This window comes from Podarcis erhardii (genome assembly GCF_964252035.2).
Source record: "Podarcis erhardii genome assembly, chromosome: 4".
Taxonomy (NCBI): Eukaryota; Metazoa; Chordata; class Lepidosauria; order Squamata; family Lacertidae; genus Podarcis; species Podarcis erhardii.
Window position 1 is genome coordinate 60,064,349 of NC_138508.1, and position 14,300 is coordinate 60,078,648.

A 14,300-nucleotide genomic window follows, 5' to 3' on the forward strand; every position below is an offset into this window, starting at 1 on the left:
GTGTGCAATTATAAAAACACTGCTCCTTTTGAAATTTTACAAACTAAATTTTATTGCTCTTTGCTGGGGATTTCATCCTGTGTGCCCAACGTAGCAGTTCACCTGGAGGTTGGGCAAATTCCAATTAGGTCCCAGATATTAATTTTGAAGATCCATTATTGGTTAAAACTGATTTTCTTCCTGGTAGGTCTGGCACTCTTAACTTTAATAGTTACATGCCAAACAAAATGGAAATCTTCACTGCAAGAGAAACTGAGAAGCCAAGGGTTCGCACCTCAGGCTCTGATACCCTGTGGCATAGCTGTCAACTTTTCCCTTTTCTTGCGAGGAATCCTATTCGGAATATGGGAATTTCCCTTTAAAAAAGGGAAATGTTGACAGCTATGTCCTGTGGATATGAGAAAACCAAATCCACAATTAAGCAATGAATCTTGGATGCTGATTTGCAATGCCATGTACATGAAATGGCCAGGTATCCAAAAATTAAAGGTAATGGGAAGGGGTTTACTCCAGTGAGGTATTTATCCAAGCTAGAAAAACCCAACTTTAGATCATCATTTACCCTTGCCAGGCTCAATGTCCTACCATCTGTATTACTGCAGGCTGCTTTGAAGGTAAAACATATTCTGAGAGAATATGCCCATGTGGTTTGAAGGAAGCTGAAGCTGTTACTCATGTCCTTCAATACTGTCATTATTATAGGGACATATGTTCTATATTTATCACTCCAATCATGCAGCGAATCCCAAGCAGATCTGATGACCACTACTTCAAATATCTAATAGAGGAAAGTGGCTAAATTCTGTGCTGCTGCTATAAAATTAAGGAGACAAGCTCTGAATGAATTTAATGGCCAATGTCTTAACACACATATTTTAAGGTTTTAACCTACATATTTCAATTGTTTTATATCTATTATTTATTGTGTTCTAGCTTATAGAGTTTAAATTTATTTATATTTACATGTTCTCTATTGCTGTATATGTCTGCATTTCTGGTCTGTGACTGTAATAAATCAATTTAAAACTGCTCTCCTTGATCGGAGGACCAACCCAGAAGATCCTGGACCCAATCCCCACTGATTTACAGCCAGTAGGTTGGCCCCCACCAAGGGCGGCCACAAAAATCACACCTCTCCACTCTGTCTCGCACTGGTGGTTAATTCAGGAGGTTAAGAGGGATAAAAAGCACCAGGCCAATGTGAATGCTTTTTTGGGGGGCGGGGGGTTAGGAAGAAGGGTGGCAGTGTGGAATTTTTATATTCATCTAGTAGTTAGTGAATGGCAGCATTGCTTTATTGTTTGCATATTGCTTATGTTTCTACTGTTATGTAATGAGCTGCTGTATTGTTTTTGTTCCCAATATGAATAAGAATAGGCTGTATTTACATATTTGCAGTCATTGCAGTTGCACTAAACCAACCCTTGCTTTCAACCTCTGACACAATCCATGACATTTAATTACAAGATTCTGCAAATTCTAATGTTTTCTGTTATAGTCACATGTATTTTCTTCCTTGTTCAAACTCCTGTACATTTTTAAACAAATGTTCAATCTGAACAAAATTTGTAGGGTGCCTTACAAGTTGTACACACAAAGCAGGAGCTGCAGAATAGAAGTTCCACTGTAAACAGGACTAGATCTCTAAAGACGGCAATTTAAAGTATTTACATTCACAACAAATTTAATTCATAATCTACAACAGAGTCTCAAGGTAACATCCTAAATCACCAGTGCAAAGAATTTAAACAAAGCAACTTACTAGCATATGTTCAGTGCAGTCATTTCACACATTTAGTCACAACAGTACAGAGGAGCATATTTAGAACTCAATGCATATTGCACAGCCACAAAATGGAATCATTTTCACATAGTGTCAATAGGCAATTGCTCATGATTTAACAGCAGTGTACAGCTTCAGTTCTGCAAGCCGACTATGCCCACTGCTAACCTTTTAAATATATCTTAAAGGAAAACACAAGGGGATACTCCACATTGCACTGCTGAAGAAAACCAAGAAAGTCCATACTGAACCGGGCCAAAGCCCTGGAAAAGCCTTACTCCTTTAAAACCTGACTCAAAACCTTAATCCATCCTAATCTTCTGGTTCGTCATCCTATAAATGATGCTGTCGTAGCCTGGATCCATATTCCAGAGGTTGTAGGAGATGACTATCACAGCTATGGTAAGAGCTATCATCATCCAGAAGACTATGTTGAAGACCACAGCATAGTTAAAGTTGTATTCATATCCTAAATTATATGGATTTTCATCTTTGGGCTATGAAAAGAGAAACAAAGTATTGTTAAAAAATGAGAGAGGAGTGATAATCCAGCACCATCCTGATTACACCTGCCTGAAAGAAACACGGGGAATATTTTGGATAAATCGTTGAAAGACAAAGCAGTTTCTACTGTATGGAGTTACTTGCAAATAACCGATCGAGCACCTGTGTTTTCACCACCAGCTGCCCATAAATATTACCAGCTTCCATTTTTCTCACTACTAGGAGACAGAGACTTCACATTTGTACTGTGGTATCACTAAAGGAAGAAACAAACCAAATAAACTGCTTTTTAACTGCGGTTTGAAGAAGTCTGTAGGAGGCTTCTGAGAGTTCTTGCCAGTGGACCAGGGACACTTGCATCTTCCACTTAACAATGGACAACATAACAGCTCTGGAAGTTTATACAGTACATGGTTCACTAGTATTCTCAGGCTTGTGGCTGTCTTTAAAAGAGAAGGCATGTGAGTAATTTGGAAATACAATGGCAACATTTCAGAGTCAAAACTGGACCCAAAGTATTTCTCCAAATTTCTCTCTCTCAAAGTTTAGATCACTGTTTCTCAGACTTGGGTCTTCAGCTGTTGTTGGACAGCAACTCCCATCATCCCTGACTACTGGTCCTGCTAACTAGGAATGATGGGAGTTGTAGTCCAACAACAGCTGGAGACCCAAGTTTGACAAACACAGGTATAGGTGTAGACAGCCGGCTCATGTTTTTCACATTCTGAAGGCCACTTCAGAAAAGCAAGCAAGTCATGTCCATTTACAATAGTATAAAGCCTACCATGTCCACAGTTGTGCAGCATTGTGCTATAAAAGTGATACGGTAGTCTCTTGGGAAAGTTGCTTATTCTTTATATTAGCTTGAGGCCGAGACATTCGCAAATGTTTTTTAAATGACTACAGTTTTGTTCTTAGAATTATGTACTGTACAGTCGAGATAACAGAGAACAAGGCATAGTGCAGGCAGCTTATAACTGATAGGCTGCATTCTAAGTGAGTTGCTTAGGAGCTCCAGTGAAATTTATGAGATTCCCAAGAAACTATTCAGGATTGAGCTATTGCATTCTCTTAGGAATCTATTAAGCGTTTGTACAACCTGTGTAGACTGCAGAATGGATCGGGACTTCCTCACAAAGGGTGTGTCAAATGTCTTCACGGTCACTACCTCAACCACTGCATTCCCACCATAGAGGTTGTACATCTCGTCTGCAAACTGAAAACATGTTTTAAGACACAAGTCACCATCAGAGTTAGATGAACAGTTCATGAGACAGGAGGGGTACCATTTTAATAGCCACCGAATAGGAAGAAGCGTAGACACCTCTTAGGTTGCTTCTAGATTTAACTTAGTGACTTAAAGTAGAATGGTCTACTACCAGAAATTTATCATTAATTATATTAAACTACAAGGCTAAAGCTGCTATCCTGAAACTATTTACTGGCAAGTATCCAATAATTATTGCTGGAAATATTCAGGCATTGCCTATCAAGACTTAAAAAGATGCTATACCCAGGCCAATGGATTTCTTTTCAATTCACCAACTGGAGGACTGGATAGTAACTTTTGCATGTGGGTACATAAAAGCTTCTGGCATCACTTGAATTTGGAACATTTCAGTGGTATTTTTCTGGTAGGCTGAATATGCTTCCAATAGAAGAAGAAGAAGAAGAGTTTGGATTTGATATCCCGCCTTTCACTCCCCTTCAGGAGTCTCAAAGCGGCTAACATTCTCCTTTCCCTTCCTCCCCCACAACAAACACTCTGTGAGGTGAGTGGGGCTGAGAGACTTCAGAGAAGTGTGACTGGCCCAAGGTCACCCAGCAGCTGCATGTGGAGGAGCGGAGACGCGAACCCGGTTCCCCAGATTAGGAGACTACCGCTCTTAACCACTACACCACACTGGCTCCCAATAGGAGCATTCCTAAAGGGTTTCTCTGGATAACCGTCCTAGTTCCATTTTCAAAATGCTCATTTCAAGGTACTCTCTAGTGCAATGTTTTAGGATTATTTCTTGCCAGATTTCTGGAATGGCTCTTGGTATTTCTATGTTATGGTGTGGCCAGCTACTCAGAAGATGAATGAAACGCTTATGCCTACCTTTGCTAATTTGCAAGGAATCCCTTGAACAGATTGCTCTGTCAACAGTTAACCTAATTTTCCAGTACCACTTATTCCACCTAATTTTCCAGTACCACCCTTAGTCACTTCCAAATGCATAAGACCGACCAGGGCTACAGATTTTGATCTGGTCATCAACTGTCCATTTATCCAAGACAATTTCATTTTAAAAGAATCAAATAAGGGTCAGCAGTGATGTACTGCATAACATTTTATTCAAAGCAGAAGCACTGTGCTAGTTTGCAGGTGTTCTTTGTGCTTATGCTAGCATATTTGGCATTAAATATATAAAAGAGGGTCTCTGCTCATGTTACCTTTTGTAAGGAGTCTGCAAGAATCTGAGAGGCATCCTTGAATTGTTGTGAATCTTCCCCATAACGTTTGCCAATTTCTTCCAACCCAGAGAGCTCTAGAGAATATAGATCTGGTGAATGATCTTTGGCCAGATGTTTGTGCCTGGATAGCTTTTGAAGAAGTGGAGGGTGGGGACATAAAAAAAGAATGCCAGTGAAAAGTGGGTATTTTCCATTTTAAATGGTTGCATGTTTATGCCACCCTACTTTATTTATCTTCACAATTTATATATAACTTAATACCATACTTTCCAAGCATATACTGTAAAGCTAAAAAGATGCAATACATAAAAAGTTAGTTAACGCTAGCCATAAAATCAGAAAACATGCTTAAAATGCCTGCTGAAATATAAAGATCTTCACGAGGCACTGCATTATCTGACTGGCATGTCGCTTTTGCACACACATAAATGATGCTCAAAGCAGCTTTCAACAGAAAACAGGAATGCATTTCAAAATCAAACAGTGCTTAAATAATTTCATAATAAGAAAATAAAAAACACAATATCATATATAATATACAGAAAACAACATTTCAGGACTATAAATATAACTAATTATAGTAGCAAAAGTGCACCTCATGGCAGCAGCAAAAATAACAAGGGAGCTTAACAGTTGCAATTTGGTCCTAGAAACACTCTTCCCGTGGTGTTGCTCACAGCCCGTCTCCTGCATCAACTTGCAAGCCTTCTAAAGGCAAGGGGTGCAGCAGCTGGCAACACCCTTCCCAGCTGAACAGGGAAAGGGCCTGTCTCAGCTAAGGAAGGAGTTCCACACCATTGGGCCAACATTACTAATGCATTGCTCCGAGTGGATGCAAGACCTGTGTTCAAACCATGCGAGGAATACTAACAGTGACTCCCCTAAAGACCTCTCTGAATGGGTAAAAACAGAAAGTACCCTGGCCCCAAGTTGTCATACGCCTTGTAAGTTAATACAAGAACTCTTGAACTTTACCAGTAGGAAATGGGCAGCTAGTGCAATCTTTTAAGGACCAGATCTATGTGCTAGCATTAGTGTATCCCCACAGACAAGGAACCCTGACCAAGATCTCTCTTCTATTCTGCTAATTTGTTGGGAAGGACTGCTTCCTCTGCAACTGCATACATTTCTTCTCAGTTTAAGAATTCCTCAGCCAGCTGAAGAGTTCACGACTGGAAAAGTTTTATGGTGGCAGCTCCCACTGTGGTCGGGGCAAAACAGAAGATTATTTGCCTAACTTCTGATAACAGATCAACTGCTGCCAACCCCATAGCAGAATTAAGTATTTGTTTAGTTGCTTACCAAGCTTGTGATATCATGTAAAACTTGCAATTCTGACAGGAAGAGCAGGTCAACCTAAGGAAACAATAATCTTAAGTTTCTTGGAACAGGATCTGAATATGTTGCATCTATACTGAAGAGTTCTAATTCAGAAGTTACACTATTAGCAGGGATGGCAGAAGTCAGGATCATTTGCATATTTCTGCTTACTGATTATTACTGTTTATTATATTTATTTAGGCACTAAATGTAGAAGCGTGACAAATTAACCTCAGCCATGCACAGACGAGGTTCAAAAATCAGTGTGGAGCACACAGACAGGACTGCAGACTTGTGCATTAGTACTTTGTACCCCACCCCAAATCTAATCCAAAGGGCTTGGGGGCTTCAGAACTGTGGGAGGAGATGCAGACTGATGCCAATGGAAAGGGAAGGGGATCATCTTCATCCACCTTCTGTCTTGGAAGCCTCTGCTGGATCAATGAGCCTTCTGTCACTGAAAGGATGTAATTAGATACATCCCTATGCATTAGTGGGTAAGCAGAGGAATTAGCTATCCATTGGTCATCATGCAGCTGGACAGAGTACAGTCATACCTTGGATCTCAAGCACTTTGGCTCCCAGAGAAATCGACTACCAAACGATTGAAACCCGGAAGTGAGTGTTCCAGTTTACGAACGATTTTCGGAAGCCGATTGGCTGAAGGAGCTTTGGTTTCTGAACGTTTTGGAAGTCGAATGGACTTCTGGAATGGATTCCGTTCAACTTCCAAGGTACGACTGTACATATATGTGCTTAAAGTTGTATTAAGCAAATATGCACTACTAGCATCCCCCTGCAAAACCAGGTTGTGTTCCTTAAATTTGAAAGAGTGGCATATAAGAGTTTCCATATAAAATGGAAAAAGTTGTGTCTAATGTCTAGCCATGCCTTACCTCATTGTTTCTGCTCAGTGAGTTGAGCGGAAGGGAAGCTAGGATGGAATTTTCCTGGAACAATCTGTTTCGAAGCTGCCGCAGTGTGACAGAAAGATCCTCAAATACAGAGTTGGCCTTTCCCACCATATACACTCTCTGAAAGAACAACCATCGTGCATTATAGGGTAAAACAACATTCACCTGAGAAAAGAACGTTTCTTGAACACAACTGTTTTCCCAAAATGATAAGTTTTTACACAAGGTTATCCTTGGAAGCATGAGTATGGCATTATTAAATAATTTCATGGGCTTTCAGAAAGAGACAGGCACTTACCTCTTCGCTAGGAGCTAGCTGTACCACGACAGGGGTTTCTTCAGAAAATAAGGTGTGAATTGCATTCGCAACACCATCCAAGCTAAAAGGAACCGCCTAGGGCAATACAGAAAGGACTAGTAAGCAATGTCTGGCTGCGACATATGGAAAATTGCAAGAAGGGTAACTAACCCCGGCAGAAATGTACACAGAACAAGACACTGGAAAAGCAGGGATTTGTTAACAAGGACCCTCTCCCCTCCAAATATAGTCAGGTCTCTAGGTCTACCAGAATAAGCATTTGAATCTACACATGACAGTACTTACATTCTCAACTGGGTAAGATATGCTGTTTTTAGGCAACGTTAGTTTGTCTATCCCTGTCACTGTGACTAGAACTGTAGCTCGAGGACGCCGGAACAGATCTCCAACTGCTAGCCCCGGCCAAGAGAGATCCTGTAATAATTTGGATATATTTTCTTAAAAAGGAATGTTTTAGCTTTTTAAAAATACAACAGCAGCAACAACAAAACAAGAAACACTGAGTTAGGGTCACATGAAAAGTTATTCCCAATGAATATGGGGTGTAGGGAAGGAGGCAGTCATTAAGGCATGAAGGGTTTATGCCACTTGGGATATTTATATATGAAAAGCCACATGTGTATTATTGAAATAATGGGTAACTAGCCACCATTGCCTGGTTTTGCTATATACGCCCAATATAAAGCAAAGCCTACAGAAAGCTAGATTATGCTCTTGCCCATGATTCCTAGAGGGACTGCACAGGCTAGGCCTATTTCAACTATTTTCAAAAGCAATGAACAATGTGACTGAACAGAGACATAGGGAGTTGCATACTTCCTCAATAGAGAAGCCCATGGAAAGTGCTGCCACATCTGGAATTCGCTCGCCGGGTATTGGCCAACTTCCTTCACGGAAAACAATGGATTCAGGATATCTTAATACACTGAACTCATTGGCAGAAATACCTGAAAAAGTAAGGTAGGTCTGGTAAAAAAACACATCCTTAAACAGCCTCTCAGCTTTTTTGGAAAGCCTTTGCCTGAGCACACAAGCAGAATGAGGCGGTAGAATGGGCCACACCACTTTAGGCTACAGGTGTCAGCTACTACTGTTGAATGCTTCCCCCCATTTAAAATAAAACTGTTTGCAAATAGAAAGAACATTCACCGGGAAAATATGCCAGCCCATGTCCTTGCCCAGCTGTGCTTATTTTATATCGCACAGGAAATGCTTTTTGTGTTTGAGAGGAGCACTGAAAGTGGGATCCTTCACATGAACTTCATTCTACCATGTCATTCCAATTCCCACAACACAGAGTCTTTGATTACAGTAAATCCTTTTCAAACTGCAGCTAATGTTTTTCAGTTTATTTCTCTACTAAACCATTGGACACTCCTGAAGAAAAGATTGTGACAGTAGGAAACAGCCAATATGGTGTACTATATAAGGTAAAAGGTAAAGGTAAAGGACCCCTGGATGGAGAAGTCCAGTCAAAGGCAACTATGGGGTTGTGGCGCTCATCTCACTTTCAGGCCGAAGGAGCCGGCGTTTGTCCACAGACTGCTTTCTGGGTCATGTGGCCAGCATGACTAAACCGCTTATGGCACAATGGAACACCATGACAGAAACCAGAGCGCATGGAAACATACTAAATATGCAGGCGTTTCTATGTACTGAATTATCATAAAGAGAAGTCTTGTTCCCCAGGCTATTTCTTACAAAGGTAATGAATAAGGATATCCCTATATGCGGTACCCAACAGAGGCTGCAGGGAAGCCTTGGTACAATCACTAAATGCAATTGATACACATACTTGTGGGGGGGGGGTTGAGTCAAAGGAAATGCTGTCCCCACTTTCCGTCATAGGATCTCTAATGTCATAGCCTACATCCCTACTCAGCTGTTTCCTTTTCTGGAGAGTTACCCTGAGCAGTGAGGGGGTAATGGGTTAGCAGCTCAATCCTTACTCAAAATCTATTGCTGCAAATGCCACTTTAGACAAGGGTGGATAGCTCAATGGTAGAGCTCATCTTTGAATACAGATGGTTTCTTGACCAATCCCCTGGCACCTCCAATGAAAAAGATCTCAGGTACTGAGTCTGCGAAAGATCCAGAGTGCTTCTGCTACCTGGGGTAGACAATACTGGGCTGGATGGACCAAGTGTAAGGCAGCTTTCTATATTTGTCTGCATCGTGTTAGCCTCCATGTTAGCCAACTACAGGGTTAAGTTGCACCTCTCAGAAAGGAAGATTTGGCTGAAAGCTTCCAGTTGCTTATCCTAATCCTACATGTTCCAGAGGCAGAATGAGGTTCCACAAAAGGAAGCAGAAAAACTGATGATGAAGAAGAAGAGTTTGGATTTGATATCCTGCTTTATCACTACCCGAAGGAGTCTCAAAGCGGCTAACATTCTCCTTTCCCTTCCTCCCCCACAACAAACACTCTGTGGGGTGAGTGGGGCTGAGAGACTTCAAAGAAGTGTGACTGGCCCAAGGTCACCCAGCAGCTGCATGTGGAGGATCGGGGAAGCGAACCCGGTTCACCAGATTATGAGTCTATCACTCTTAACCACTACACCACACTGGCTCTCTGATACCACACAAAAGCCTCCAACAGGAATAATGGTTCAGCTACAATATCTTTCTTCCTTTATTCTGACCATATCAACCTTGGAGTTAGGTCTAAACCACATTCATCTTTTAACAAAAATACAGGAGGTATTGACAGTAAACATGTGTCATTTTATAACACTAGCTTCCAACAACAGAACTGTATCTGTAAATATCTACCCATCAGGTCATTTAAATATAGGGCAAAGGAGGAGTTCAATACTAGATTTTTTTTAAAAAACACCATGGCGTGTATAAATCAGAGAAAATATAATCATTCGCAGAGAACTTGTGAGATTCAGAAATACAGTATTTTCACTATGGGCCTAGACATTCTGTTGTTGTGCCCATAACCTAGGTTTAAGGTGCCATTTAGCTCCTAGCTTTCATATCTCAGTTTCTAACATATCTCAGTTTCTAACATTGCTCATGTGCTTTTACTTGAAAATCATTACAAGCACTTTTATTTAAGAAGAAGGTGCCACTGTACTTTTAACTCCCTTGTTCCCATCTTGCACACAGGATTAACACACACAATAGTTGATTTACAGTGAAAATTAGAACCTACACATTTGAGAGCTTCAGCTATTTCATTCCAGCCATGGCCTATCAAGAATGGGGGGATATAAATCCTGGAGTTTTCAGACATTTAGACACATATTATCACTTTGCCATGTATGTGCAATAGTTATACTCCTATATATTCCAAATAAATGAAGCTAATTAGCATAACTTTTGTGAGTTGTTCCTTTAAAGCAGTGGTTTTTAACCACTCTGGGGTGCCTTGAATGATAGTCAGGGGTGCTGCGGGCAACACTGGCCTCTATCTCACTTTTCTTCCCTCCCTCCCTCTGATGCCCTCTTGCGTCTCTGCCTCCCAAAGGCTTGCACAGCTATTGTTGCAGCAGTCCTGGCTACAAGCTCCCCAGGCGAATGGTGCCTCTGGGACTGGCCAGGGGGTGCTTCCCAAGCCCCTGTGGGGCAGTGTGAGGAGGCACCTCTCTTTGGGGTGGGGGAGCTCAGAGACCAGAGGCAGCAGATGCGGCCACCCGGAGAACTCCCAAGGAGAGGGGAGAGGAGTCTGAGGGAACACTCCACAAGGGAGTGTTTGAAAAAGGGTGAGAGGCTGCCAGCTCTGCAGGCAAGGGGTGACATAACTTGGCTCCTGAGTCCCACAGGGGTGTCACAGAAGAATGTAGTTGGTCAAGGGAGCCGTGGACTCAAAAAGGTTGAAAACCTCTGCTTTAAAGCATTACACTCTCTAGGAGAAGGTGGTAGCCCAGGAATGGGAAACCTGTGGCCCTTCAGATGTTGAACTCCGTTCCTATCAATTCCTTGTACCCAAAGCTGGACCCACTGCCATTACGTGACAGCACTGGGCCCAATCCAGGCCTAATGGCTGTGCCACCTCCAAAGTGGCATAGTAGTCTGCTTGTCCGCTACTTTCTGCCCTGGCTGCTGTGCATGACAGGCCTGTGAATGCAGCAGTAGCCCCACTGCTCCGTAAAGCACCAGTGTGGGGTGGGGACTTAGGACTGCAGCCTAAGATATTTTCTTATGACAACAAGTGTCAAAATTTTGGATGGCTCTTAATATTTTGCCAAAAACTTATATGGGCAGAATCCAGAAACATGGACTTGCTACAGTACACTCATATCAGCACCTCCCATTACAAGATAATTACACCCGAATAGTCAATGGAAAATAATTAATTCCGATTCCCCAGCCACTAAACTTGAGACAAACCATCTAAGCTATTTACTAGGAGAAAACAGGCAAATGGCCCTGCTTTCTACTACATCATTAGGATCAATTTTAGTTCAAGCAACAAGTACTTAAAGCAGCTACTGGCTAGCAACATATTATCAGCTGACCATGGAGTAGGAAGACTTCCCTCACATGCTTTTTTGTCTTGACATTCCTTCCCCAGACAAGAAGGCTAGTCTAAAGTGACCTTGAATTCCGACAAAACCAACAGCAGCTGGAAGTTGTAGAAGAAATAACCAGGCTGATGCTGAAAGTACAGGAATAAACTGACCAAAGATCCTTGGCTTGTCCCAACAAGACAAACTATTGAGTATCAGGTCACAAGATGTCAGCCATGTCTCAAACTAGACAAAAACTGGATTTCTTCAAACTAGCCAAGACTGGAACTAACAGCACAAATGCCTCTAAATATACACATACTAAAATGCCCCACATTAAACACAAGCAGAACTACAAAGACTAACTGTAGTAAAAACGAGAGAGTTTCTCAGTTTGATCCTTTTACATGGTTTGGTATGTTTTGTGGTATTTTATGCATTTTGATTTGCTGTTATTTTTTCTTGGTTATAGATTGGTAATTATTTTGGTTGATAAGTGTAAACTGTTTAATTATTATTTGCTGATGTTTAATTTGACTTTTTACTGGATTCTGATGGATTGCTGAATGTTACTTGCTTTGTTTGAAATGAATTGTCTATTTTAAAGTTACCGCAACTTTTTATATTGGATCAGATTACTATTAATGTTTGATGTTTTTATATGTGTTGGAAGCTGCTCAGAGTGGCTGGGGCAACCCAGCCAAGATGAGCAGGGTATAAACAAAATATCTATTATTATTATTATTATTATTATTATTATTATTTATAAAGGGAGCTGCCAAGGGTTTCATTCTGTCCCCTTTCCTTTTTTTATACAGAGACCAAACTATATACAAAACAGATGAGCATAATGACCTCCAGGCATTAAAAAATGAGAATCAGCAGACAAACTACCAATTTGGGTGGAGGAATTGAGTGGGGAAAGATATGAAGAATCAGTAACCGGGATGGCTTTTGGAAAATAGGGACCCTTGGAGGGTCTGGTATACTGGATAAGCTATAGGGAGTAAGATTTTGATTGCACAGGTAATAGGCACAAAACATAAAAAGCAAAGGTCCATAAGAAAAATACCCCTTCTGAATGTTAAGAGCGCTGGACCTGGCAGACCAGGGTTCAAATTCCCACTCAGCCATGAAAGCTCACTAGGTGACCTTGGAGCAGTCATTGCCTCTCAGCCTAAACTACCTCACAGGGTTGTTCTGAGGACAAAAGTGTGGGGAGGGAAATCATGCACACCAACTTGAGCTCCTTGGAGGAATGGTGGGATACAAATGTAATCAATAAAAAATGGTGGAGAAATGGTGGGATATAAATGTAATCAACAAAAAAAATAAAGGGAGGCCTCATGGGCCTCCCACTAGCCAGTAAGGATGCTGCTCCAAAAAATGCTTGCTTTCCTCTTTCCTCCTCATTTCCCACCTCCACCTTTTGTACAATGTCTACGAGACTGTGAGCCAGTGAGCAGGGACTGTCTTTATCTTTAACAGAACTACAGAAGGAGATGTCGATCATTTTATAAGCGTTAGATGATGATAATAAAATAATAATAATAAAATAATAATAATAAAATAATAATAATAGAAATAGTAAGAACCCCCGGGCACTACAGTTCCACGAACACGACCCAGCTCTCATTCTCCCTCTAACAGTCTATCCTGCCACGACGACCCCCAATACGCAGGTGCCCTTATCTCTGTCGCAGAGACCATCCTTCAGATCCGGGCTGCATGGGACCCCGCCCCGGGCACCCCCTTTCTCCCCCCTCCCAGCCTCCCCCCCCCCATGCAGAGCCGCCCGGAGCCTCACCTGCCACAAGGGCTGACACCAGCCAAAGAGCCAACGGGACCCCCATCACTGCTGCTCCCTCCGCCGCGTTCCAGAGAAAAGCAGAAGAGGAAGTATGAACCAGCCGGTCTCGCGACCAGACTATGCCCCGCCTCCAACTCTAATTGACAAGGCCTCCGACCGCTCAGAAAGCGCGCGCGGCGAGGCTCGTAAAGGAAGAAGGCGAAGCCACATTCTGAGTGGCAAGGCCATGCGCCCAATAAGAACATGAGATAAAAACCCACCACCCACCGCCATCAAATCTACTTCAGTAGATCATTAGAAGCTTCAGCTTGAGCGACAGCCATATTAGCCATTCAGACGCTCCGTGAAGCTATAGAGGAGGTGTAACTTAACGGGGGGGAGGTAGGAGAAACCAACCAGTGTGTCTTCGAAACGATGGGCATGCGCACGAGGGTAAGAAGGCCAATGGCAGGAGGCGGGGCCAGCCCAGTCGTTAACAGGAAAGTTAACCACTTAGGATCCGAAGGATTCGTCTCATCCCGTGACACTGATGCCTCAGGCTTCTCTTACGGAACGGATGTCTTTCGGTCAGATTGACAAGCCCACTGACCTATATAGAAGGATCGACGGAGTTCTAATCCAATTATAGAGCTATAGAGCTGGAAAAGGGCGGGGTGTTTTGCTCAATTTGCCATAATTGCATAGTGGGTTGTTTGACTCCCCTGCGCTTCGGCAGGTGGTGCCTAGACCTCGCTGC

The 14,300-nt window shown here is 42.2% G+C and overlaps 1 protein-coding gene across 1 annotated transcript; it reads right to left on the minus strand.

The window, feature by feature from the left end:
* Positions 1–26: 26 nt before the first annotated feature.
* On the minus strand, positions 27–13,716 carry ATP6AP2 (ATPase H+ transporting accessory protein 2). Its single transcript, XM_081859214.1, has 9 exons — positions 13,562–13,716; positions 8,114–8,244; positions 7,583–7,711; positions 7,277–7,372; positions 6,961–7,098; positions 6,047–6,100; positions 4,724–4,873; positions 3,387–3,503; positions 27–2,280 (listed from the first exon to the last, which is right to left on the minus strand). The coding sequence occupies exons 1-9, from the start codon at positions 13,605–13,607 to the stop codon at positions 2,086–2,088; spliced, it is 1,056 nt and encodes a 351-aa protein (XP_081715340.1). The 5' UTR covers positions 13,608–13,716; the 3' UTR covers positions 27–2,085.
* Between the last annotated feature and the right edge of the window lie 584 nt (positions 13,717–14,300).

Excerpts from the sequence above, each read along its gene's own strand:
- ATP6AP2 (XM_081859214.1), bottom strand. The coding sequence starts at position 13,607 with ATGGGGGTCCCGTTGGCTCTTTGGCTGGTGTCAGCCCTTGTGGCAG. Across the intron at positions 7,712-8,113 it reads TGGGCTTCTCTATTGAGGAA|GATCTCTCTTGGCCGGGGCT; the intron begins GTATGCAACTCC and ends AAATTATTACAG. Across the intron at positions 2,281-3,386 it reads CCATTCTGCAGTCTACACAG|CCCAAAGATGAAAATCCATA; the intron begins GTTGTACAAACG and ends CTCTTTTCATAG.